The 27,501-nt window shown below is 48.7% G+C and overlaps 1 protein-coding gene and 1 pseudogene across 1 annotated transcript; both read right to left on the bottom strand.

Moving 5' to 3' along the window:
• Positions 1 to 365: 365 nt before the first annotated feature.
• VAMP2 (vesicle associated membrane protein 2) lies at positions 366 to 25,879 on the bottom strand. The gene is made up of 5 exons (XM_083185509.1): positions 25,742 to 25,879; positions 5,682 to 5,790; positions 5,434 to 5,592; positions 2,198 to 2,249; positions 366 to 1,781 (listed from the first exon to the last, which is right to left on the bottom strand). Coding segments are annotated over exons 1-5 (339 nt in total). The 5' UTR covers positions 25,744 to 25,879; the 3' UTR covers positions 366 to 1,764.
• LOC146076314 (U2 spliceosomal RNA) lies at positions 16,458 to 16,565 on the bottom strand (annotated as a pseudogene).
• Positions 25,880 to 27,501: the final 1,622 nt, after the last annotated feature.

Here is a 27,501-nt window from a genome sequence, read left to right as displayed (position 1 = left end):
ATGTACAGCAGAGGCAGCTATTTGGTGAGATGAACCAATCATCACCATTCATTAAGCGAGCAACTTATCGCTTCATTAGAGGCCAGTGACATCACTGGCCTCTAATGACATCACTGCTGTTTATAATTCCTCAGCCACTGGACCTTAGAGAAGCTATAGGAAGTGACGCTCAGGAATACTGACACAGCCAACAAAATGGCCACCTCTATGGTGTGCCGTTAATAGGTGCTCCTTATAAACATACTTTCTGGGCCACACTGTAAAACGTGCCTCTTTGTATCAGGAATGAGGCACCCTCATCACATTAGAGAGGTAAGCAAGTTATTACCCCCCAACAGCACCAAAAAGAAACAAGACACTGGATATTTGGTTAAACAACATTTATTTTAATATTTATGTTGTGGGGACAGGAGAAGGGGAGGGGGTATTTCATAGGTCGGTAACAAGGAGAGAGGGGGAGATTTACCCTATTGCCCCTGTACGCACTCACCCCCTCCCTCCTAATGAGACATTGCAGGCGGACAGGGCAATCAGGCACACAAGTTACTGTGGGAAGGGGGGAGAGGGGGTAGGTGTCTCAGCGGTGCATGTGCCTTATTGCCCCAGCTGGTGGCAGCTACATAATGGCTGATCCCATGCAGGTTTTGGATATAAGGGGTAAGTAACGAGAGGGGAAGAGGGCGTTCTTTTACAGTCATGGAGTGGATAAGGTTATGGATCTGACCAGGTTAACCCCACTGCATCTCATTAGTAGACTGCGTAGTAGAGGTGGCAGTAACAGCGAGTCCCTCTTCCATTTACCCCCAATGGGGGTATTACTGAGCAGCGTCTACAATCACCCTGCAAGTGCCACTTCCCTCCTAGCGACAAGAGGTGATGAGAAAACAAAACTGCCCTCTGCTACTTCTGTACAGGCCCTCCCCTCCCCTTCATCCCCCAGAGCCGCACCGCCCGCTCTCTCCCCCCCCACCTGACCTCTCTGCCATCTGGTGATCCTGCCTCCTGCAAGGCATACCAGCGGAATATGGAGTCAAGGGTGGGTGGAAAGGGGCAACCCAGGAGAATAATCCCAATCCTTACACTAGATCCCTCCAGATAAGTGGAAGAAAGAGGGTAACCCCCCCAAGTGCCCTATGGATTAAAAAAAAAAAAATCATCCAAGTATTTTGTAGAGCGGAGCAGTGCATTCTGGGAAAGCCTGGTGCCACGGGGGTAACAAGTCCTACAGTCAAGCCCACCGCATATGAAGTATAGAAGAGATATGGCCACAAGGAGAGGGGAGGGGGTAACGGAGGATAAATATATATATTTCTTATACACACATACATACTGTACACACACACGCACACAATCCTCCTCCATTAAGTCATCAATTGACTTGTTTCAGTAGGGGGTAAATAGAGACCAGTTATGGGGTTACTGCCCCTCCCTCCCCTTCTCAGGGGGTATAAACATCACGGAGACACAGCGTCACGGGAAACAAGGGAACAGAAAAACCTGCACACGGACAAATTAAATATATATATATTTATATATATAATGTGTGTATATAAGTTAGGGGTTTTCCAGTCAGTGGGTATTTACAGGGAGAGCATCTGCACAATATGGGGAGGGGGGGGGTCCCACTTCCCCGTGTTAGAAGGGCAGAGGGAGAGGCAGGAAAGGGGGGTTAATGTTGAAGTTTGTCTGGTCCCAGCTGGGGTAGATGACAGATCCGGCGAGGGGGGAGAAAAAGTGACAGAGACGGGGAGAGATACGCTGTCCTTAGGTGCTGAAGTAAACTGAAGGCGACAAAGATGACAACATTGGGGTGTAAGGATCGTAGCAATGCAGTGACAGAGGAAGTATGAGTGTCCATAAGAAAACAGGGGAGTGGGCACGGGAGAACATAGGGGAGTGGGCACGGGAGAACATGGGGGAGTGGGCACGGAAGAACATGGGGGAGTGGGCACGGGAGAACATAGGGGAGGGTGCACGGGAGAACATGGGGGAGTGGGCACGGGAGAACATAGGGGAGTGGGCACGGGAGAACACAGGGGAGTGGCACACACATGGGAGGGGACACACGTAAGAGAAAACAGGAGAAGAATAAAGGGGAGAAAAAGCGAGAGAAAAAGAAGCGGTTAGTACAGTCGGCTATGTGAACACAGCACAGATAAAAGAAGTCAGTATATACACACACATATATATAACTCACCAATAATTATGATGAGGATGATGGCGCATATCACTCCCATAATGATCATCATCTGAGGAGAGAGGAGAACACAATGTAAGAAGAAAGATTGGAAGAAAGAAAGGGAAGTGGAGAGAGGGTAAAAGCATCAGGGGAGCTGGCATGGGGCATAGCCACTGCAGAAGAAGGGTGGTGAGGACAACGGGGAGGGAAGAGGGGGGAGAAGAGAGCAGAGGGAGACAAGAAGGAAAGAGTTAGAAAGAGAAGGAAAGAGAAAGAGGGGCAGACAAGAGGGAAGAGATGAAGGAAAGAGGAAGAGAAGGAAATAGAAGGGAGATGAGAGGGGAAGAGAAGGGAAGAACAAGGAAGAAATGGGAAGAGAAGAGAATGAAATAGAAGAGAGATGAGAGGGGAATAAAAGGGAAGATGAGGAAATAGAAGGGAGATGAGAGGGGAAGAGAAGGGAAGAACAAGGAAGAAAAGGGAAGAGAAGGTAATAGTAGAGAGAGGGGAAGAAAAGAATAGAGAGATAAGAGGGGAAGAGTAGGGAAAAGTAAGGAAGAGAAGAGAGATAAGAGGGGGAAGGAAGAGACGGGAAGTGAAGGGAAAGAGAAGGAAGACAAGAGGGTAGAGAAAAGGAAGACAAGAAGGGATGAGTAATGAAGAGAATAAAGAGTAAGGAATAGAAGGGGAAAAAAGGAGAGAAGGAAAGAAAGAAAGGGGAAGAAGAGAGGAAAGAGATGAAGGAAAAATGAAGAGAAGTGAACAGAAGAAAGATAAAAAGGCAAAAGTAGGGAAAAGTAAGGAAGAGAAGGAAAGAGATATAAGAGGGGAAGATTAAGGAAGAGAAGGGAAGAGAAGGGAAAGAGTAAGGAAGAGAAGGGAAAGAGAACGAAGATGAAAGAGGAAGAGAGAAAAAGGGAGACAAGAAGCGATGAGTAGAAGAAACAAGAAGAGAAGGAAGGAGGAAGGAAGAGAAGGGAAGAGGAAGCAAATAAAAGAAGAGAAAGGATGAGGAAAGAAGAGAAGGGATGAGAAAGGAAGAGCAGGAACGAGTATGGAAAGATGGGAAGTGGAAAAAGAGAGAGGGGAAAAGTAAGGAAGAAAATGATGCTGAGGGGAAGAGAAGAAAGGGGAAGACTTGTTTAATGCAGAACTGCTGTTAATGTATTATTGTTTTTGTACACTATTCTGCATATTTTGTAATGAAAAAATTATTTAATAAAATTATTTAGTTAAAAAAAAGAAAGCGGAAGACTAAGGAAGAGAAGGGAAAGAGGGAAAGAAAGAGGAAGGGAAGGGAAGAAAAAGGAAGACAGGGGAAGAGTAAGGAAGAGAAGGGAGATAAGAGGGGGAAGTAATGCCCCATACACATGGGGCAACTCTGCCTTTGTGCTGAGCGATCTAGCACAGGGAGCGATTTGTGCTTCATTTCTAAGCGAACAAGTGAGATCACTTAGAAATAGCCCTCACTTCATCCTGTGTGTATGCCCATAAGGAAGAGAAGGGAAGGAAAAAGGAAGAGATAAGAAGAGAAGGGAAGACAAAAAGAGAAGGAAAGAGAAAAGAAGAGAAAAATGTGAAGGAAAATATATGGAGAAGAAGGGAGGGAAGAAAAAGAGAGAGGAAGAGTACAGAAGAGAAGGGAATAGTAAGGAAAAGGGAAAAGGGGAAGAAAAAGGAAGAGAAGGTAAGAGGAAGGAGACAAAAGCAAGAAAACGGAAGAGTAAAGAAGAGAGTAGAAAAGAAGGGAGAAGAGAGGGGAAGAGAAGGAAAGAGTAAGGAAAAGTAAGAAAGAGAAGAGTAAGGAAGAGAAGGAAAGAGTAAGGAAAAGAGTATTAAAGAGAAGTGTAAGGAAGAGAAAATAAGAGAAGGAAAGAGTAAGGAAAAGTAAGAGTAAGAAAGAGAAGGGAAGAGAAATAAAACTGGGAAGAGTAAGGAAGAGAAGAGAAATAAAAAGAAGGGAAGAGTAAGGAAGAGAAAAGAAGGGAAGAGTAAGGAAGAGAAGGTAAGAGTAAGAACGAGAAGGGAAGAGTATGGAAGAAAAGGGAAGAGTAAGGAAGAAAAGGGAAGAGTAAGGAAGAAAAGGGAAGAGTAAGGAAGAAAAGGGAAGAGTAAGGAAGAAAAAGCAAGAGTAAGGAAGAAAAGGGAAGAGAAGAGAAAAGCAAGAAGATGAAAGAAGAGAAGGAAGATGAGAGGGGAAAAGAAAAGCGGGAGACCAGAAGGAATGAATGAGGAAGACTAGAGGGAAGGAGAAAGAATGGCCACATTCCTCTGCATTTATTGGACCTACTCCAATATATCAATAGTCTCCTCCAGTCCACAATGGAAGAATTTGCTCTGAAACATTTGTGAATATTACTCCTTAAAATCTCTGCCCCTAAACTGTAAATTTTACAATCACAATATACTGTATACAGTATAAACCCCTGCTAAGTCTTCCACTACAGGCCACTGGAAAAATCATCATCCACCCTTCTCCAAAGTCACAGCCTGCCTCTGACACGTTGCATGCATAGAAAATATCACTTCTCCCCCAATAATAGGCCAGAACTTATTGTAAAGGGAGTGATTGTCCTCTCTCTTTTTTCCTGAAATTCAAGGACTACAGAAAAATAAATAAAAGCAATGTAGAAATCTTGCCACTGTACTATTTCAGGAAACTTTATGTAAGGAAAATTATATTAGTGACTCCTAGAGACAGGACGGAGCAACCAAGAAGACAAGCAGAAGTAAACCAAGAAGAGAGGTTAGTATGTAAAGCTGGGTGCACACGCTTTGCAGATTTTTCGCTGTTATCGATTCAATTTTGCTTATAGAAGCAAAATCGAATCCACATCGAATGGTTTTTAGGACACTGTCGATCTGCATTCGATTCGATGCGCGCTCCCGTTTTCTCAAAATCGAAAAGAAAAATAGACTGTGCAGCCAAGGAAATATCGAATTCGAACCAGTAAATTGAATGTGTACAATGTACCATGAATGACAATCGAATTCGATATCGAAATCGATATCTATTGCAAAAGTACGGATCTAATGCCAAATTGAATGGGAAGATCTAATGCCAGATATGACAGAAAATCGAATCTAACATCGAATCTAAAGCAAAACGAAGTGTGTGCACATAGCTCAAGAAAGATGGAGATATGGAAAATCCGACAAAGCAGCATGGTGAGGATAATGATGAGAGAGAGCAAGGTGAAGTAGACAGAGCATCGGCGCAGCAAGGACTCCTTCAGAAGAGCCGACAGACGCACCTTGAGGTTCTTCCACCAGTATTTGCGCTTAAGTTTGGCCGCACTGGTTTCAAACTGCGAGGCTCCAGCCTGCAGAGCGTCCGCGCGGTCATCTAACTCGGACAGCTTCTGATCTCGTTCCAAAACCTTGTCTACATTCACGCGCATAATATCCACCACCTGCCGGGAGAAAGGAGAGCAGTTATTGGAAGGATACCAAGTCCTTAACCACCCACAATCCCCTTAACCTTCCCGACCTCCGGACTCACCTCGTCCACCTGTGCCTGGGTCTGTTGGAGCCTCCTGTTGCTGGTGAGATTTGGGGGAGCCTGAGGACCTTCACCTGGGGCAGCGGGGGGGCCGGCAGCTGGGGCAGACCTGGAAGGTGGAATGGGCACTTGACATAACACATATATGTGATAAATAACACAGCAACACAGGTGGCAGGAGGATATGAGATCATAAACCCAAAGCCTCATAAGAAGGAGAACCCAACCGAAAGTATAAACCTAGAAGAGCGGCCATTTTGCCATACCTTGACATAACTTTGGATGTTTGGCAATCTGCATTTAAAAGCTACCGCTCTCTGTTATCTCCTACCACTGGGCATAGAAAAAGTATACACCCCAGGTGTTTTACACACACAATTCCATTCTGGGAATCTGTAAAAAAAAACAATAAAGGAACAATGGGCCTTATTTTGGTTCACTCGCTCCCCCCGCCTGTTCGCATGGGGGGAACGATGTTCTACTTCTGCTACTTCTGGCGCCCCTATGTTGAACTTTTTTATGTGTCGGCCAATCAGGCTTGGAAAAAAACAGGTTTATAACTTCTATTATAATAATACTGCGAGATATTGCTATGTACGGTATTAGAAACCTTGCCTGCTTTTCAACATTAACAATCCAAAGTTATTAAACTTTTTCGGTTTGAAATCTTTCCATTAAACCAATTTTTCAAAAAAACAAACAAAATGAAAACATGCAAAAGTACTTTTCAGAGAGCGCACAAACACAAATAAAAAGAGAAGTTAAGCAGGTAGTGGTTTAGTTTCACGGCGGCAGCTCTTCGCTACGTTTGAATCCTGGCAGCTGTACGCCCAACGGCTGCCTTACGTCTCTAAGCTACGTTATCAGCGTAAGCTCATAGGCTGCCTTGTACTACGTTGTCAGCGTAGTGACTCCGCGGCAGCCTAGCGCTGACAGGTCATTGTGGCACTTGTAGTTCCACAGAGAAATAGACAGCCCGGGATACCGCTAACAAAGGGGGCATCTAAACTAGACAACCCGGCAAACCGCTAACAAAGGGGGCGTTTAAAGGGTGCTTCTAAAATGTAGACACTATAGCGTCTAAGTACAGCGCCGGCAAACCGCTAACAAAAGGGAGCGTCAAAAATTTAGACCCTTAGAGCGTCTAAATTTTAGTCGGGTATAGGGGGTGCAGCATTATTCCAAAAAATACACTGACCAAAAAAATTTGAAAAACACTAGTAAACCTGCCGACAATGACACTTGTCGACATAACAGCTGTCGACCTTGTTTATTCCACTATCCACGCCAGTCCGAAACGATATGCGTCCTACCGACCTTTTCATACCCCCACTATCCACATCGTCGTGGAGTTGAGTTTATAAAGTGTGGCGAGCGCAGCGAGTCACTGAGCCCGGCAAGGGGACGCGGGTAACTTCACATGTATTCCGCTGCACTCGCCATGCTTCAGGCTCAGTGGCTCGCTGCGCTCACCATGCTTTATAAAATCAGTTCCACGCCGACGTGGATAGTGGGGGTATGAAAAGGTCGGTAGGACGCGTAACGCGTTCCCCTCACGGGGTTCGCTGCACTCGCCACGCATCGGGCTGGCGGGGATGGTGGGGGTGTTTCGGGAACACATTCACACCTGTCATATCATACACTGTTTCTGACAGGGTCGCTAGGAAGACTACGCTAGTCACACTACGCCGTTTTGACAGGGACGCTTACGCTGACTACACTATGCTACTTCTGACTGACTACGCTGGTCGCGGGAACATGAGGCCGATTCTGAAAGGGAGACGCTACGCTAAGTATGTAACTGCCGCCGTGAAACTAAACAAGTACCGTTAAGCATTTGCACTGGAGGTGTTTCTCTGTGTAATGTCTTTTTAATATATTTGTGTTTATATTTTAAGATTGTGAGTGTTAACTGTGTTATTTTTCCCTGTGCTGTGGGAATGCGGGGGGATAAGCTTGATGATAGGCAGATTTAGCACCTCTCTTATCAGATTCCCCTCTTTATGGGGCCCATTTACTATTAAATAATTGTGGCTAATACGCCGAAAACACCCATTTTCGGGGGTTAGCCACAAATATTAAGTACCCGCGCATGTATAACTGAGGGACCGCAGCAGGAAACTCTGATCTCTTCCGTCCCACATCCTCTATAGGTTTCAATGCTGCCCTATGTATCACTCAGGCAGCGTCGAATCAGGTCCCTGGGCTACCGCCATTCTGAGATGCATTCATATTGATTCAATGGGTGGTAAATCCCATCCAGATCGCATTGCATATGTGACCATATAGTAAATGGGTAAACAGTGGTTAATTTTTTTTTTTTAAACCAGCCAACCCTGCAACCTATTGACTGTCAACCTTCTTGTCTAAGAGACGGCCTCCCAATCAGTCGGTTTTAAGTGTATTTCAAATACTAGACATAGTAATGCTCCAGTTATATGGGCTGAGGTCTTATATTGCCAACTGCCTTTTTATCCCCCCAGGAGGGCAGAAGCTGGGGGGGTGGTAACTTCCCAGTTAGTATAAAAAAACATATAGACTTTATAAATTTGGGTGGGATTTTTGTTCTTCAAACGGGCATCTATATTGCAGTGTAAAAATAAAGCAGCCAGTATTTACCCTGCACAGAAACAAAGTAACTCCCCCAAATCTAACTCTCTGCACATGTTACATCTGCCCCCCCCCCCCCCTATCTTCCAATGCCTTTGGCTAGAGTGATAAGCAAACACCACATCGCCGTTCTAGGTCTGTGCGCGATGCCGTTCGCAGAGATATCGTATGATTGATATATGTCGGCTGTTTGGTTGAACGGCCCATGTACAGGGTCTGTCTGGAAAGTAATGAGACTAAATCCGGGAAAAACTATTTATTGAACTTTCAGATCCATAGGGTTAATATTCTTCAAAGAATGACCCTTGAGCATCGATGCACCAACAGCAAGCTCATTGTTTATACAGCTGCAACTGCACAATGTACGCCAGTTTAGAACACGTAGGTGCATACGGGTGCATACTTGTTTTCCAAAACGGTTTGCGTACAAATTTTGCAAATAGATTTGCCTTCAATTTTTGTTTTCGTTAATGGCAATGCATTCATTTTCTTATGCAGAATCCAAGCAGCCCTGGCTGGCGATCAGCAATAAGAAGGCGTATGACCTTGCCACCTGCAGTCAGGAGTTCAGTACATGGGAAATCTAATCCTGCTTTTCCCTGGGTATTCCACAAAGGGACATGCTGAGGAACGACATTATACGGCTCCCTCTAGTGGCTCAGCGTGGTAAAGCAGGAGCTTAAGTGGAAATCTCAGTAAGCCATTAGTGGCTCGGTCCTGGCAGCTGAATTAGTCATAACCGTCAGCGAGGGTTTTGGAAAGTCGTGATTCCTTGTGAGTCAGGAAAGCTGCAAAGATCCGCTGAGTAACAGACCCTTTGTAGCATTCACATGGCATACAGTAGGTGTACAGCTGAGTCCTCAGTGACAACACAAAATACAGATGTGACGGTTTAAATCTTCCCTTCACAGAACTACCTAACCACTACGGTGACACGGTTATGGTATAAAGCAGCGTTCTTCAGCCACACTAGTGTGCCTTGGGCTGTACTCAAGTGTGCCACCGGATCCTGTTTACAGCCACCTCCACCAGTTCAACTGGAATTCACTAGTCTCTTGTTTTCATAGGAGGTCAATAGATTTTATTTTTGCTACCTGTGATTGTTTTTTCATATTAGGACCAATGGGTTTATTTGTTTCCTGTGGGTGCCCATGTGTTTTTTTGGTACTTGTTTCCTAGCACAGCCACAATCGTGGGGATCGTGTACCTTTAAGTTAAGGTACACGATCCCCACGATGGACCCGATTTCCTTTTAAATCAGGTCCATTTTGCCGGCAAAGGTACAAAATCGGGGGGCATCGCGTCGGTCGGGACCTTTAACATTGGTCCCGACGCGATGCCCCCGATTTTGCCATAGGCTTCAATGTTAAAATATTTTTTAACATTGAAATCGTGAGCATCGCGTCGGTCTTGTGCCATTATAATGGCTGAAAAAATGGGGAAAGGGGAAGGGGATGGGGCCAGGTGCACAGGACTGATTTGCTAGCAGGTAAGAAGGTTAAACTCCAGTCAACATGTGAGTGAGTAAATTATGTTATAATCTCGTTGTGGAGGTGCTCCCGGGGAGTATGGTAAGTACAATTGGAAACGGGTTGATATTCAAGGGAGAATATCAGGAAAGAAACTCCCGGGTGGGGCACTGCCTTCTATAATATAAACGTATCAGTCTAAAATATCAACTTTATTAATACTAAAATTGATCCTGTTAATGGATCAAGAGACGAACATGAGACAAGGACATACAGATAACATGAATAGAAAAAATTGAGATAAGATCGTGAAAATATGATATCTGGGTCTGAAAATGGGCTAAATGCCTCTATTCAATATGGCTGTAATATCAGCGTATTCCTGTAAAGGATTATTTCAGACTAAGCACGTCTTCAATTAACCATATTGGTTATCATAAACACATATCTAATAAATGCGTAACAAATGGCACACTATCTGGCAATACAACTTATTGTTATCTTAAATACTTTCTAATGGTCGAAAACTGTGTATAATCTCACTCTAATTGGACTGCAAGATCCAAGAGAAATTAAGAATTGTGGTGAAGTACCTGGGTTGGAAATGCTCGCCTAGTAATAATCAGATAATACAGATACAGAATACATGTGCTTCTTATTTAACACCTACTAACTTTCATTTGTGTGCTGCCCTGGAGTAGTCAGCCTGTGTCGGCATGTTGGGGGCCCACACCCCAGACCCATACCCAGTGTTAGGGACCCCCAGTGACAGAGACACCTTGACGTACGGCCTGGGGGCTTAACCCTATATCTGCAGATATATGCAACCAAGATCTCTGTATTATCTGATTATTATATGTATATTTCTCATTCAGTGTGCAATAGGGATACAAACTGTTTTTTTTTTTCCTAACCAGATTTACCCCTCCCTGTTGGCACCTGAATGACAGACCTCTGATTGAGCAGCTTACCAATAAAAGTGTTGTGCAGTTGAGAGGCATAGATGGGTCAGCAATAGGAGGGATTGCTGACACCTGAGTGCCATTGGAGAAGCCAGGGGTATCTCCAGGTAAGCTGGCTCTCAGATGTTGTAAGCCATTATCATGTGGCCTTACACTGGGCTATTAGGCCCATAAATTTGTTATTGTGCATGGGATGGGTTTGGGAGTGTGATTCCCCCTTTGTTGGTATGGCTGGTCTGCTCCAGGGTAGCACACCCTAACACTTTATTAACATTTATGTTTTTCCCTATCACATTGTATGTATTATTTTAATCACACCTTCACCTCCCTACATAGCACTTATGTGCTTCTTATTTAACACCTACTAACTTTCATTTGTGTGCTGCCCTGGAGTAGTCAGCCTGTGTCGGCATGTTGGGGGCCCACACCCCAGACCCATACCCAGTGTTAGGGACCCCCAGTGACAGAGACGCCTTGACGTACGGCCTGGGGGCTTAACCCTATATCTGCAGATATATCGGGTCTAGGGAATATTTTACATTGAATCCAATGTAAAATCGGGTCCCAGGGACCCGATTTACATTTGATTCAATCAAAAAATCGGGTCGGTCGCGTCGATCGCATCGCATGCGACCAAATCGCATGGGATGGACGCGATTTTTCCGACACGACCACCCCGATGTAAATCGGGGTGGCCGTGCTAGGAAACAAGTACCGTTTTTTTTCCTGTGGGGTTCTGATGGTGTGACTGGGCAATATTAAAAAATTGTTTGGTATGCCACAAGTTAAAAAAGGTGGAAAAGCGCTGGTATAAAGGGCCGACAGTGTCTAGGTCAGCAGTTAATAGGATGACACCACATGGCGACAGTGACGAGATGGATATAGACAAAAGGTCAACATTGACAAAAACATCAACATGAGAAAATGACATCATGGACCCCCAATTATGATTCAGACTACTTTTTTGTTCCGAGCAGATGATAGAGTAGAAAAAAGTCCCCCAAAAACTTTTTTGTCGACCTGATCATGTGGTGACTCTCGCCATATCAACTTGTTCCCTGTGTCGATCTTGGCAATGTCAACCATATGGACACTATGTCCACTGGGCTTTCTACCGAGCTGACTTGATACGCGGTCACTGGGTAGACAATGTCTAGATTGACAGTCAATAGGTCGACCCCTAATGGTTGACAGTGACTAGGTCAACACCTTGAAAAGGTCAAACTTGACAAAAGGTCGACAAGCTTATGGTCAACTTGAATAAGGTCAACATGAGTTTTTCAAGTTGAGTCTTTAAAGGTGGTTTTCCATACTTTATTATCCAAGTGGGTGTAAAGTGGGAATATAATAGTCAAGAGGTGCCCATGTCGATATATGTTGACAGGCACCAAAAAATTTGAAAAATTCATGTCAACATTACTCATGTTGACCATGTCTATGTCGATCATAAGCTTGTATCGACCTTTTGTCAGAGTGGAACTTGGACATTTCAACCATTTCAAGATGTCGACCTAGTCACTGTCAACCATTAGTGGTGGACCTAGTGACTGTCAATCTAGACATTGTCTACCATAACCACTGAAAGTGTAATCGAAATGTTTGGGTGCAGATACCTGACCGACCAATATACTACCATGTACCTTAAGAACTACAAGAGGAGACTTCTAGTGGCCAAAGTTGGATAAACATCTTGCCCAGTAATATTAAGCTCATACACAAGAGGGCCCCGTTCGCAGGTAGGCCATAACCAAATCTCAGCCCAGCTCGCCTCCACGGCAACTATGGTCCCAGTGCCATATCTACAGCCAGTAAGACCATGGACCACTCATGAACCGGACACTCATCCGTGTGTGCCCAATATAACCCATATCCGGTCCTCTGATCTACAACGTCTAGATCGGCCATGCTGTGGTTGACCACGCTTAGTCAAATGCTTGACCCAATAGCACTAAAGGAAGTCACTATACTTAAAAGGGAGGGTATCCGGATGGCAGGTTGACAATCTACAGTTCAACCCCATGTGATCGACAGGTATAAAAGGTCGGTTGCGTCTAAGGTCGACAACATTTTATAAACGTGGTTTTGTTAACTTTTTTAACACTCTTCCATCCACGTGCGAGGATATACTGTAGAATGTCAACATCGTCACAATGTCAATATTCTGCATGGACCGGCAACAGACTAATGGAAGGGTCGTTACAGCTAGGCTGCGTGAGGGGAGGGCTGAGGGTTAGGGCTAGATACTAGGAGGAGGGTTAGGGCCAGGTACTAGGGGGAGGATTAGGGCTAGATACTAGGGGGAGGGTTAGGGCCAGGTACTAGGGGGAGGGTTAAGGCCAGGAACTAGGGGGAGGGTTAGGGCCAGATACTAGGGGAGGGTTAGGGCTAGATACTAGGGGGAGGGTTAGGGCTAGATACTAGGGGGAGGGTTAGGGCTAGATACTAGGGGGAGGGTTAGGGCTAGATACTAGGGGGAGGGTTAGGGCTAGATACTAGGGGGAGGGTTAGGGCTAGAATATGCGAGGGGAGTTTAGACAAATGGGGGAGGGTTAGAGCTAGGTTACACCAGGTGCGGTTAGGGTTATGGTCCCTATGCACAGGTCCAACTTCTCGGAGGCACAATGCAGAACATATTTCCCTTTAATTTTCCTGGCAGCTTCCTGGGAGGGTTGCATGCGATTTGGCTGGATGTGGTAGCGGCGGATGGGCAGTTTTCAAAACTCCCATTCAAATGAATGGGCAGCCGCTGATTGGATGAGAGAGCGCTCTCTGCCAATCAGCTATCTCCCATTCTTTTGAATGGGAGTTTTGAAAATCTCCTGCCCACCCATCGCTATCGCAGTCTCTCTCTCTCTGACCGTCAGTGGAGGATTGGTATTGGGGTCTCTTAAGACACATAGCGCTGCCGAAGCTGCAGCTTGTCAGACTGACACGGCAGGCGCAGCAGCTGGCAGCAGAGGATGTAGAGTGCCTCTCCCCGCTGGCACAAACCTATGGCCCTGATTGAATGTGATACACTAGAGGGTTAGGGCTAGGCTATGGGAGGGAAGGTTAGGATCTGGGAGGAGGGCTAGGCAATACAGGAAGGGTTAGGACTAGGCTATGGGCGGGAAGGTTAGGCACTGAGGGAAGGGTTAGGCTATGGGCGGGAAGGTTAGGGATAGGCACTAGGGGCAGGGTTAGGGCTAGGCTATGGGAGGTAAGGTTAGGGTTAGTCACTAGGGGGGGGGTCAGGGCTAGGCTATGGGAGGGAAGGTTAGAGTTAGGTACTGGGGAGGGTTAGGGCTAGGCTATGGAAGGAAAGGTTAGGATCTGGGAGGAGGGCTAGGCTATGGGCAGGGAGGTTAGGGATAGGCACTAGGGGAAGGGTTAGGGATAGGCTATGGGCAGGGAGGTTAGAGTTAGGCACTGAGGGAAGGGTTAGGCTATGGGCGGGAAGGTTAGGGATAGGCACTAGGGGGAGAGTTAGGGCTAGGCTATGGGAGCTAAGGTTAGGGTTAGTCACTAGGGGGAGGGTTAGGGCTAGGCTATGGGAGGGAAGGTTAAGACTAGGCACTACGGGAAGGGTTAGGGCTAGGCTATGGGAGGGAAGGTTAGGCACTAGGTGAAGGGTTAGGGTTAGGCTATGGGAGGGAGGGTTAAGCACTAGGAGGAAGGCCAGGAGTTATCATGATGCCGCCACTGGACACAAGTGGATAAATTTACTAAGATGGGAGTTCTACTTCTTATTTATTTAGCACTCTTTAAAATATATAGACAGGATCTGATTGGTTGCCCCTAGCAACATCCCATGTGACATAGAATATCCATATTAGTACATTTTCCCCAAGGTATCGGGTAAGTCACTGAAAGACCACCAGGGACGTTTTGTTGACCTACCATCAGCATCAATGTGATGAACGTTGTTATGGTGGACGTCAAAATTTCCACAAAATCTACCTCACCAGTATTTGGTGCACCCAACTGGTACTGTAGTGTTCATTCTAGCACCCGCTATTTTTGAAAACCCATGCAGTTCCTCTTCCCTGCCTGGGGTGTCGCTGTCTGCTGTAGTGCTTCTAGCACAGTGTGGTCTGTATATCAGCACTTATATGAAAACCAGACCTGTACTAGAAACACCAGAGCAGACAGCGACACCCCAGGCAGGGAACAGGAACTGCATGGGTCTTCAAAGGTAGCAGGTGCGAGAATGAACACTAGTACTGCAATGTCAGACACTGTTAGGCCGGTTTCACACACTCCGGCTCCTGCCGGACGGTGAAATCCCGCACAGCCAGGGAGCCGTGCCGCACACAGTAGTTTATCATGGAGGGGATGGCCACAGCCCGGCAGCCGTCCCTTCCAGTGGCGGGATCCGGCTGCGGCCGTGGCCGTCCCGTATGAATGGACACAATAGTGTCCATTCACAACTAATGTGTGCGGCACGGCTCCCTGGCCGTGCGGGATTTCACCATCCGGCAGGAGCCGGAGTGTGTGAAACCGGCCTTAGGAGCCATGGGCCAGAAATGTTCATTAAGAAGGGTATGAAAAAGACACTAGACACAAAAGGACATTAATTGAGTTTGAAAAAACTCAGGAGCCCGAGGTGTGCTCCCCACTACCAGTGCTGTGCCTAAACACGTGCAAAGGAGGCCGTGCGATCGAATGGGTCCGTCTCCGAAGAGGCAGGGCCCGTTTTTCCCCTAACCCCTCTCAACCATAAGGCCGAAGAGGGGAAAATAGGGAACGGTGGGTCCTCTTCGCCGAAGCTTAGAGAGACCCTCATTCCTCAACCCCCGAAAGGGTTAGGACGGTGGGTCCTCCGCACCTCATGGTTTGGAGAGACCCGCTGTGGACTTCCCTCCGCCTTGCGGCTCGGGGTCGTCCTCGGGGGGGACCGAAGCTCTCCCCAAAAGGCGAGAGCTTCGGCACATTGGGGAAATGGAAGGCCCGAAAGGGTCGACCACACAACCCAAAAAAACGTGACAAAACTAACAAAAAACAAGGAACGTGAAAAGTGACAAACGTGAGAGGGGGAAGAGAAATAAATAATAAAGGACCCTAGCCAGAAGGCCAGGGTGGGGGTGTGAAAAATTGTCCTACCCCATCCAAAAGTACGAGGTAAGGACGTGAAGCGCATACCTAGAGGGAAAGTGCGCAGTGCTAGTGCCATACTAGTGCATGGTGATTTTGGGATCACCCGTGCATGTTCGGCACCCCCGAGTTTTCCCGGGGGCACAGTGCAGCCTCGGACTCCAAGCAGCCAGCCAGTCAGCGTCCGACCAAGTGTTTCTCCGCCTCACCAGCAGGCCCTTTCCGGCCCCCCGGCATGGGAATGGATACTCCACCGGGCTTTTCGATGAGTCTCCCCCGCAGCGGCCGAATAGACCAACCGAAGGAGAAGAAAACACCTACTCAGTCCCGACGTTTCACCTCTCCCAGGGATTGAGTACTGGGCTGGGCTTTTCGCTGTCTCCCTGGCCGGGGGCGACATGTTACCCCCGGACCAGAGAGCAATCTACTCGGTCCCAGCTTTTCCCGTCTTCCTGGGATTGGATACTAGACCAGGCTTTTCGAGTGACTCTCCCTCGGAGGCTATAGACCCCCGAACAAGAGCCCCATCTACTAGGCCCGATGCTTCTCCCCTCCCTACCAGTAGGAGGGTGTGCACCCCCCCTACGGCAGGATGAAGATACTCGGTGAGACTTTGCACCCGCCCAGAACATGAGGCATTCCCGTTCCTCAGCTCAGTAGCAAGGTGGTTTAGTCCAACCTTTCTCTATTCTCTGCCAGGGGGGCGGTCCAGACCCAACTGATAAGAACAGATACTACACTTGATCTTAGCCAAAAGGCCGAGAAGCGACAAAAGGACATTAATTACATAATTACATAAGGACACACTACTAGTTGATAGTTCACCTAACTTCAGGAATACAGAGCACTCCGGCAGCGTCACTTGGCCTATGTGGCTAAAATGACAGCCAAGCAGCGAAGGGGTTAACCCTTGTACCGTGGTTACAACTCAAACGCACCAGTCAATGCTAGCCACCAATTTCAACCAGCATTGAAAAAAAAAAATAAACTACAATTCCCAGTCATTTCTGCCACATATTTTCTGTTATGGAAATGCTAGAACTGTGGCAAAGCATGCTGGTATATGTAGTTTCACAACAGCTGGAGCGCTGAGGTTGGCCAGGCCTGATCTATTCAACCTCAGCGTCAAATGTCTGATCACCTGATAAAGGTCACCCGGTCACAGATCCATTATCACCTTGGGTCACCACAGCTTATTATGATGGGGGGGTTTAATCAATCATTGTGGTGGGGGGTTGGAAAAACCTTCTAAAAAAAACGGGTAAGTGAAGATATTGCAATCACTATCATTTCTTCAGATTCTAGGCCGACAACATGGAATCTGCAAAAATGGCCTCCCATAAATGGCTGCCTTCTTCAAGGAGGAGGTGCTAGTGGTCCTACTAGCATCTGTCAGGGGAAGGCAGCAGGCCCAGCACTGCCCGGTTTGTGGAATTCGGGAGTGCTCTGAACAGTAACCCTTGGCAATGAGCATGTAACCACTGGCAACGAGCCCAAAACCCCTGGAAATTAGCAATAAACCACTGGAAATGAGCACAATACCCCAGACAATAAGCACGTAACCCCTGGCAACAAGCATGTGAACTCTGCAATGTGCATGTAGGTTAAAAACAAGAAGATTCTATAAAACGATAGGTTGCTAAGGGCAACTTCATCACCTAACCTATTTAGAAGGTTTTATTTATCTTCGCCTGTATGACCTGGGATGGCGGGCAGACAGGATTTCAGCTGCTAGCATAGGGAGTGCAGAGGGTGCAGAGAGCCCTGCCCGTGACAGTTTACAGTCTAGACAGGCCTAGCCAACCTGTGGTAAAACTACACATCCCAGCATGCCCTGCTAGAGTTTCAGCATCCCCTAACAGCAAACTCAGGGGCAGATTTATTAAGCTTGGAGAAGAGATAAACTGGAGATAAAGCGGAGAAAAGGTAAAAGGAGATAAAGCACCAGCCAATCAGCTCCCAACTATCTTTTTCAAACACAGCTGATTGGCTGGTGCTTTATCTCCTTTTACCTTTTCTCCGCTTTATCTCCAGTTTATCTCTTCTCCAAGCTTAATAAATCTGCCCCTCAGTCTTTAACCTTAACAGACCAGGATTGAAGGATTTCCATGATTGTGCAGATGTATAATCAAACTAGGGATGCCAATCCCGGGAATCAGGATTGAAAAATGCTTAATCCCGGGATAGGCATCTCTAAAAAGAAAAATGTCCCGCACCCCACATTTACTTAATTGGGAGAGCTCGGCGAGCGGTAGCTGTGCGGTGGAGCCGTGATAAGGAGAAAGTCAGCCGGTGTGACCCGCCGGGGTCAGGAACAGCCGGGCAGCATCTGAGCGGGTGCTCAGAAAGCTGCCCGGCATTAGACTGGGCATGTGCAGTCTAATCCTGAGATCCCGGGATTGGATACCGCTGTGCGGTAACGGAGCCACCCCCCCCACACACCCCCCGCGATACCTGTACTCTGGTCTGCGGGGGGTCTCCGTCACCTCCCAGCCGGCTTCTGCCGCCTCCTCCTCCCCCCTGCAGCCGGAAGGACATCCGGCTGCGTTGATAGGGGGAGGAACAGCTTACCTTCCGGGGTGCAGGAGGACCTGCAAGAAGGTAAGCCCAAGGGAGGGGGGGTCGGCGAGGCGGCGGAGTTGCGGCGACGCGGGGAAAAGAAGCCCATAGGCTTCTATAGGGTATCTCCACCCAAAGGTGGCGATACCCTGCCCGGAAATATCGGTGCTGCCGGGTAATAGTACATAGGAAAATGCGGTAAAACTGGAGTTTTACCGCATTTTCCCTTTAGTACATCTCGCCCTCTATCACCAGCCAATCAGCATCTACCTGTCATTTTTAAAACCACACAGTTGAGAGCCGATTGGGCGTTGATAAAGTACCAGCCACATTATCACATCAGCAATCTTAATAAATCTGCCCCATAGCATCTTTTCCCCTGAATTTTCCCTTTGGGTAGACAGCTTTCCATAGCAGGACGTTATGGAAAGCCGTCCTCCCCGTCGCTCATCTGCTGGTAATCCCGGCAGATGAGCGGCGTCCGGCAGCGATAATGCAGGAGTGTGCAGCAGCGCTCACCGCTGTGCCGTACACACTGGGCGGCACCGCTCAGACGAGAAAACTGAGCGGCTTTTACCCAAAAGTCGCCCAGTGTGTTAAAACTACAAAGGCCACGAGTCTATTTGTAAAATAAGGAAGAGGAGAGTGAGGGATCAAAACATGGCGTTATCCACAATAGAAGCAGCCATTTTGAGGACTGAGGGCGGGATGTTCTAACATCCCCTCCGCCGGGCTTCGCATTTCTAATGATCGTATTTGCTCTAACATATGCAATCATTAACACAAGGGACAGCTCTTGCGATAAGAGCTGTCCCTTGCAATGCGGCTCCAGCGCTGGACTTCCGGGTCTTAGACGACCGCAGGGCATGCTGGGAGGGATCTGTGACAGATCCCTTACACAGCGCTGCGGTAAGAATCCCATAGGCTTCTGCAGGCGGGTCGATGCCTTTTCGTCGATCTCCGACGGTAATAAAAGTCAGTTCTGACTGACTTATATCCGAAGGGGAGAGAAACCCTTCGATAGTAGGCAACTATCGAAGGATTTCTGTCCCCTTCAGCTGCATGTGTTCTTGTACATCCCCTCGCTTGTGATGGGATGCGAGACAGCGTGGGCAGGCAAGTATACGCAGCCTAGCGAACAGATCTGAATAAGGCCCAAAGTACCAATCAGCTCCAAACCGCTGTGTTAACAATACATTCACACTATCTACTGATCCTTCTACACTGCAGTTCGATTAGAAGATGGGACAAAAGGCGCAGAGGAGCATGCAACAGTGAGTACACAGTCAGCAATATGGATGATTTGTCCTTCCGAAACGGCTGAAAATAAAAATAAACCGTCCGATTTATCGCCTAGTGTGCACCCAGTTTGCACATAGACCCCTTACGAGCACATTTACCAATGAGCGCGGTCACTTGTTATAAATGTTGCTCTAGCCCAATCAGCTCGTGTCATAGGTTTGACAAAAGACAGGAGCTGATTGGCTGAAGCATCATTTTACATTCGTAACAAGACGATCGCTCGTTAAACCTGTCCTTCAGTGGTTTATCAGCTGACAGAAAATTGATAGTGACTTGCCCCCATCCGAAACCCTCCCTCTGCCTGATGCTCCAGGTTGTGGCCTGTGCACATGACAAATGCTGAGACATCCCCAGTCAGGGTGAACTTTAGTACGAGCGCATGGTATGCACCAAGTCACGGCAGCCAATGAGGTGCTTGCTGTCACTGTCTAATACCCCTTTTACACAAAAAACCCTGGTCGGACCCTGGTCTTTGAATGCTGGAATATCCAGGGTCTGACCCTGCTTTATTTACACAGCACTTTGATCTGGGTCTGCACCATTTACACTGAACCTGGGTCAGCCCTGCCTTAAATAATATATATATATATATATAATATTTAGGCAGGGCTGACCCAGGTTCAGTGTTTTTTAGGGGGTAGATGGGGAGTGCTGTCCCCAGGTGCTGGGAGGAGGGGGGTCCCTGCGGCTGCTGAGGGGAGGGGGGTACCTGTAAGCCTGAGGTCGGAGCTCACTCAGCGGAGGAGATGATGTGCGCCGCTGCTGTACCACTCCCCGCAGCCGCAAAGTTCCTGCGGCGAATGTACAGTCAGTGGCAGGGGTCCCTCTGGCGCATGGGAACTAGTACAAGTTCCTATGCGCTGGAAGGACCGCCGACACTGACTGTCCATTCGCCGCAGGGACCGGCTGCCGGGGGATGGTACAGCAGCGGTGCACATCATCTCCTCCGCTGAGCTCCGACCGCAGGCTGACAGGACAGGTACCCCCTCCCCTCAGCAGCCGCAGGGACCCCCTCCTCCCGCAGCAGCTGGGCACATCTTCCCCAGCGCTGCACGCTGTGGACCCGCTGCGGGTGCCTCTATTTACACCGCCATTTACACGGGTCCTATTCAGGACCTGGGTAGAGGACCCGTGTAAATGGACACGGATATACCCCATTTACACCGCCGATGATCCGGGTCTGACCCGCAGCAGACCTGGATTTTTCGGCGGTGTAAAAGGGGTATAACCCGCCAGAAGTAGAAATAATAACAATATTATGGGTCTACTTTAAAAAGACCGCCTGCCAATTTCAAATACAATAAATCTCATCAATTGGCTACAGATGATTTTTACGTACATCTACGTCTGTGATGCCGTGCCACCTTAGGTGCCCACACACTAGAAAGATCTGCGATCATAAGATGTGCGCATAAATAGCCTTCAAATCTTTGGCCTGTCCTGGACAAAGATTTCAGGCAAGCGCACATCTTTACAAAAGATTTCTCTTAAGATCCCGTGTGTGTTCCTATGGATCTTTTGTTAAATCTTCTGATCTTTCATGCAGCATGTAAGATCAGAAGACTAATGCCCGGTACACACCAGGACGACCCGCTCACGATGCAGCGGGTCACCAGTGTCTCGTCAGACCCGCTCGCGATCACGCTGAGCGCACGACCCGCTCACGATGTGCACTGTGACCGGGTTCCGATCCAATGGCGACCCGCACCCGGGTGTATGGTCGTTTCCAGATCCTACCTGCTGCAGGTAGGGTCTGAATAACGACCGACCGACCGACCCGCGGGACCGCGCATCCGATCGGGATTGGAACAGGACAGAAAAGGGCCCAAACAACATACAATCTACAGATGTATAGGGTCTCGTCTTTGCTGGCGATCCGCCAGCAGCATGCTGCTGGCGGATCGCCAGCAACACGGCGCCGCTATCTGACTGATCCCCACGCGCGTCTCAGTATCCGGGCGGCGAGGCGGACGCATTATTGTCCGCCTCCCGCTCGAGGGGCAGGGGGGGGGGGACCCAAGGAGGCTGCGGGGGGGTGCGGTTGCCCGGTGTGGGCACCGGGCGACCGAGGGCAGCACCGTCGGAAGGGGACGCGTGCGCACCTCGTGCGCGCGCGTCCCCTTCCGGCATACAGATGGTGGCGGGGCAGGGGATGGCGACGCCATCGCCATCCCCTGCAAAGATGAGACCCGTTACATCTGTACATCCAATCGGTCGGAATTGGATCTAGATTGATGGGATCGGACCCTTGTCGTCCTGGTGTGTACCCCGCATTATGCTGTGTACACACGGTACAATCTAGCATGAGATTTTTACTATATAGTCAAAATCGCATGCAGATCGCACAGGTTTTTTACCTTGCGATCCCGATGCGCGCTCACGTGGCAGCACATATCGAAATCCAGATAGACAGGGCAGCAATGACTATATAGTGCAGATTGTATGAATTGTATGTAAAAAGTACAGAGTTAGCAGTCGAATAGCGAGGGAATCTCACCGTGTGTACACACCATTAGCAAAAGATCCACGGGAGCGCGCATCGGACCAAAATCAGCAAAAAAAATCATTCTAGTGTGTGGGCACCTTTAGCCACAGCGCTATTTGGGAGGGATATGGTCATTGGGTTGACCCTATTAAGGTCGACATGCATTGGGTCAACGACTGAAGGTCAACAGGCCTCAGGTCGACACCTGAAATAGGTTGACAGGGTCGGAAGGCCAACAAAAGCATTAGGTCGACAGTCCAAAAGGTCTACATGAGTTTTCACCCTTTTTTGGAGCCGACAGGCGGTATATCACCCCCTACGGCATGGTGGGAGAATATAATAGTGTGCCGAGCATAGCGAGGGGATGCGGTACACTTGGTACAGATGGTGTCCATGTAGACCGTGTCGACATTCGGGGTAAAAAAAAAAAAAAACATCACAAACTCATATTGACCTTTATGGTATTTTAGATCTACAATGTCTAGGTCGACAGTCATACGGTCGACCACTATAGGTCGACAGGGTCTTAAAGGTCGACATGAGTTTCATGTTTTTTGGGGTGTCTATGACGACATAGGTCGGTACGGACACTGTCTACGGGGCACCGCGTCCGCTCGCCATGCTTCGGGCACACCATTATGTTCTCCCTCCACGCCGTAGTGGATGGTCGGCTCAAATAACAAAAAAACATGTCGACCTTTTTCATGCCAACTTTTTGACTGTCAACCAATAGCGGCCGACCTTTATGACTGTCGACGTAGAGTCAATCTATCATGAGTCCAGATACCGTGTGTACCTTCCGACCCTCTCGACCTTACCCACATTGACCTATTTCAGGTGTCGAGCTTCAGTGCTCCACCAAATGCACGTCGCTCCAGAACATGGGAGCATCGGCCCAGTTAGCTGTGTGACGCGAGGACAGTGGCTCGCCCTTGCACCGGAATACACAGGGCTCCACCCACCTATACAAATGAGGTTACTCCCATCATTTCTAGTTGCCTTATTCTGCCGATAATCGGATGACCACACAAGCGCAAAGCTGTGCGAAGACAGCCATCGATGGAGAGCCCTCGCTGGTTGCTCCCAGGGTGATGTACACCCTGTGGCCGGTTGGGGGCGATAACCCAGTATTATCTGGGAGTGCCCCAGAAAAATGCAGCCGTTCCCTGGCCATTGGGTGGGAGCGCTGCTGAGGTCATCAGCGGACTCGTTACGAAGATCAATCAGATCTGAATCGGGCCCCATGAGCTGTTCTATAGGTCAAACTACACTCCCCGCTCTGCTTTGTCAGCTGATAGTGGGCAGGACATCCTGGGAGTTTTAGTCCCACAACACAGGGATAGCAACACTACTTAATAGCGGCCCAGAAGACTAATAACACCACAAGCACGTCATTAACAGATTCAAAGACTATAAAACTGGCGGGAGAATTACCTACAGGCCGCAGGATGGGTCATTTCTTCTAATCTTTGCCTGACTGCTGCTAATTATTAGTGGATTGAGGGGGGGGGGGGGGGTGTTACAGCAGAAGGTGGAATAATGTGATTTATTCACCTTAAAGTCATGTTATACTATATAAACAGCTTGTTTGCAGAATTTATTTACTTTGTGTTATCTGCAATTTGTATTGGATTCATTCTCTTAGCTTGTGGCAGTTTTTATTTCTCGCACACACGTGTAATCAGTGCAGATACAATAATGGTGCATTAACTATAAGTGATGTCACAGAATTATTTGCATTATGGTGCGCCTGATGACCCCTCACCCCAGGATTCCCAACCAGGGTCACATTGCCAGGCTGGAGGGGCCTCAAGCTTCCGCATCCTAAGTGACAGCCATACGGTGCAATGAGATGAAGCGACACAGAGGTCATCATCTATATTTCGCTATAGATTTTCCAGGGGACAGCGGGCTCAGGACTCATGCACATTAATCCCCGGAGATTGATCAGTGCAGACTCATACTATACTGACATACTATATTGTAAGGCTCTCACACAGGTATGCACATACAGTGGGCCTGCAGCTGGCACCAAGGCAGTCTGGAGGCGTCCCCCCAGTGCACAGGGATGCGGGGAAGGTGGGTGTCCCACCAGTGCGCAGGGATGTGGGGAAGGTGGGTCCCGTCCCCCCCCAGTGCACAGGGACGCGGGGCAGGTGGGTGTCCCCCCAGCGCACAGGGATGCGGGGAAGGTAGGTGTCCCCCCCCAGCGCACAGGGACGCGGGGAAGGTGGGTGTCCCCGTCCCCCCCTAGTGCACTGGGACGCGGGGCAGGTGGTTCCCCCCCCAGAGCACAGAGACGCGGGTGCCCCCCCCAGCACACAGGGACGCGGGGATAGTGAGTGCCCCCCCAGCGCACAGGGACGCAGGGTAGGTCTCCCTCTGTGCACAGGGACGCAGGGTAGGTCTCCCTCTGTGCACAGGGACGCAGGGTAGGTCTCCCTCTGTGCACAGGGACGCAGGGTAGGTCTCCCTCTGTGCACAGGGACGCAGGGTAGGACTGGCCCTGCACAGATGGACGCAGAGTGTGTCCCTTTAAGAAGATGTCCTCTCCCCCAATGATGCTGCATATCTGGGGAGGTGTACGGGGATCTGTCGCCTCTTCCAGTCAGCATCATCTATGGCGTATAGGACGCTGTGCCATAATGACGGCTCTCTGTCCCTGCAAGCCCTCTATGGCCACCCTGCAAGCCATGTACACCCCCGCATCACCCATAATCCCCCATCCCCCCACCCTGCCTCCCTACAGCGTGTCATCTAGTTGGCTGCACCTTGTGCGATGCGGACACCGAGCAGCGTGCTGTGCCTCGTTACACCGCACTCCTTAAGCCGAGACGGGGCCGTGCCTGTCAGCGTAAACGAGGCACGGGGCTCGGCATGGGGGGGTGCACCGATTCCCCCACCACCTTTACTGCAAGACGTAATAAAGCCTGACATGACAACATGGGGTCTGTGCTGCGTACACATTACACTATATACTGGGGAGGGGAGGTGCAGACGCCTCGGGCAAGAGGGAAGACCTAGGCCCAGGCCCGTATTTGTCACCCCGTCAATGGGGTGCAGTGTGTCACCTCCCCTCCCCCCCACAACATCCATGTGTGTGATACCAACACCTATCCCCCATGCATAGGACACTACCCCACACAGTGACGTGTAGTGTGTGTGACTGCAGCAATGTGTGCCATGTACAAGCGTGTGACACTAACAGTCTGTGTGTGTGTGTGTGTGGCACTACCGAAACAACATACATGTGTGTGACACAGATGTAACTATGGGAGGTGTATATGGATCACTGTGGACACTAACCTACAATTGTGTGTGTGTGTGTTGCACGGCACATAGCTGGGTGCAGTGTGTGTATACAGGCTGCAGTGTGTCTATCTTGCTGCATAGTGTGTGACAATGACACACAGCCAGGGTGGTGTGTGTATGTGTAGAGCAAATGCCCAGATTGCAGTGTGTGTTGGTGTGACACTGTAGCAGATTGCAGTGTGTGTGTGTCTGGGGGGTACAGTCTGTACATGGATGCAGTGGGTATATGTGGGTGCAGTGTGTGTGCGTGGGGGTGCAATGTTGCAGTGCAGAGGGGGGGTCACTCACATCTTGCAGGGTGCTGATGAGTCTCTGGTGCTGCGGTCTCCTTCTTCTTCTCCAGCCTCTGACAAAAGATGGCTCTTAGTGACGTCACTGACATCCGGGGCCTTGGAGAGGGGGGGAGGGGGGAGGGAGGGTTATGAGGGGGAGGGGAGGGCTGCTGGAGCCCTATGTATTATTCATGTGTGTGTCACACTCACTGTGTAGTGTTTGTGTGTGAGTATATATATATATATATAATATATATTGCATTGCTCATACGCCTTATGTTACAGCTGGACACCATAGAGGTGCAAGCTCCGCTGCTGTGTTTCCCCCATCTCCCAAGGGATAAGCTCAGGACCCAGCCTGTCATTGCCCTGTTCGCTTACTAGACTGTAAGCTCTGCAGCTCAGGATCCAAGCATGGGCTCCCCCCTCTCATCTCCTGCATCGCTGTTTACTACTACTGCCCTGCATGATAGGATGGTGCTATATCGTCCAATATACCGCTGCTCCTCACCTCTATGGGGGGAATTCAAGTGGTTTACTCACCAGCAGCCACTAGATGGTAGGATATGAAACGCCGCCTGTCAGCTCAAAAACAAATGTGAAAAACCTCATGTCGGCCTTTTGACTGTCGAACATCCCATCGTCAACCTAATGCTTGTGTTGACCTCGCGACTTTGGCCATGTCGACCTATTTCAGGACCTAACAGCCAGCCAATCAGCTCCTACCTGCCATGTCACAGACTGTGTTTGAAAAATGTCAGGCAGGAGCTGATTGGCTGGTGGTTTATCACTCTCCATTTTATCACTTTTGAAGCTTAGTGCATCTGGCCCTCAGAGAGAGATAAAATACCATCCAACCAGCACCTGCCATGTTGCAGGCTGTTTGAAAAAAAAATGTTAGGAGCTGATTGGTTGGTGCTGTAGGGCAAACATACTAAATTGTGGAGAGATAACGTACCAACCAATCAGCTCCTGACATTTTTTCAAATACAGCCTGTAACATGGCAGCTGATTGGCTAGTATTTTCTCTCTCTCCAAGGCTAAGAAAAAAGAACCCATAGGATGTGTTTTCTACTTCACATGTGATGTTGCTATGGGCAACCAATCAAATCCTGTCTACTATCTTCTAGACTAGTGGGTGCTAAATAAATAAGAAGTAGATTCTGATTGGTTGCCCATAGCGAAGTAAAATACACATCTAAATTTCCCCCATAATGTCTCTTGTGCAGTTTTTGATGACCCTGCGGCATCCCGCACCTTGAGCCATACTTGCCAACCCTCCCGGAATGGCCGGGAGGCTCCCGAAAATTGGGTCCCCCTCCCGGCCCCCCGGAATAGTGGGCAAGTCTCCCCAAAGCCGCTGCAAGGACACGAACCCCAGTGCTGTACACCAAAAGCAGAAGAACACATCTCTGGTGTTCATATACTAACACGGAGTTCTATTGAATGTGGGATGTTGCCCATAGCAACCAATTAGAATCTACTTCCTATTTAGCACAGGGATGGGGAACCTTCGGCCCTCCAGCTGTTGCTGAACTACACATCCCAGCATGCTCTGGCACAGTTGTTGCTGAACTACACATCCCAGCATGCCCTGCAACAGATTTAGCATGGCCAAATAGCAAAACTGTAGCAGGACATGCTGGGATGTGTAGTTCAATAACAGCTGGAGGGCCGGAGGTTCCCCATTCCTGATTTAGCACCTTCTAGGAAATAATAGATAGTATATATAGCACATGACACCGTATTTATATCCTTACCACAGATGCTACCACA

The sequence above is a fragment of the Crinia signifera genome, chromosome 4, assembly GCF_055691185.1.
Source record: "Crinia signifera chromosome 4, ASM5569118v1, whole genome shotgun sequence".
In the NCBI taxonomy this organism is placed as follows: domain Eukaryota; kingdom Metazoa; phylum Chordata; class Amphibia; order Anura; family Myobatrachidae; genus Crinia; species Crinia signifera.
This window is presented reverse-complemented; position numbering and strand designations above follow the sequence as displayed.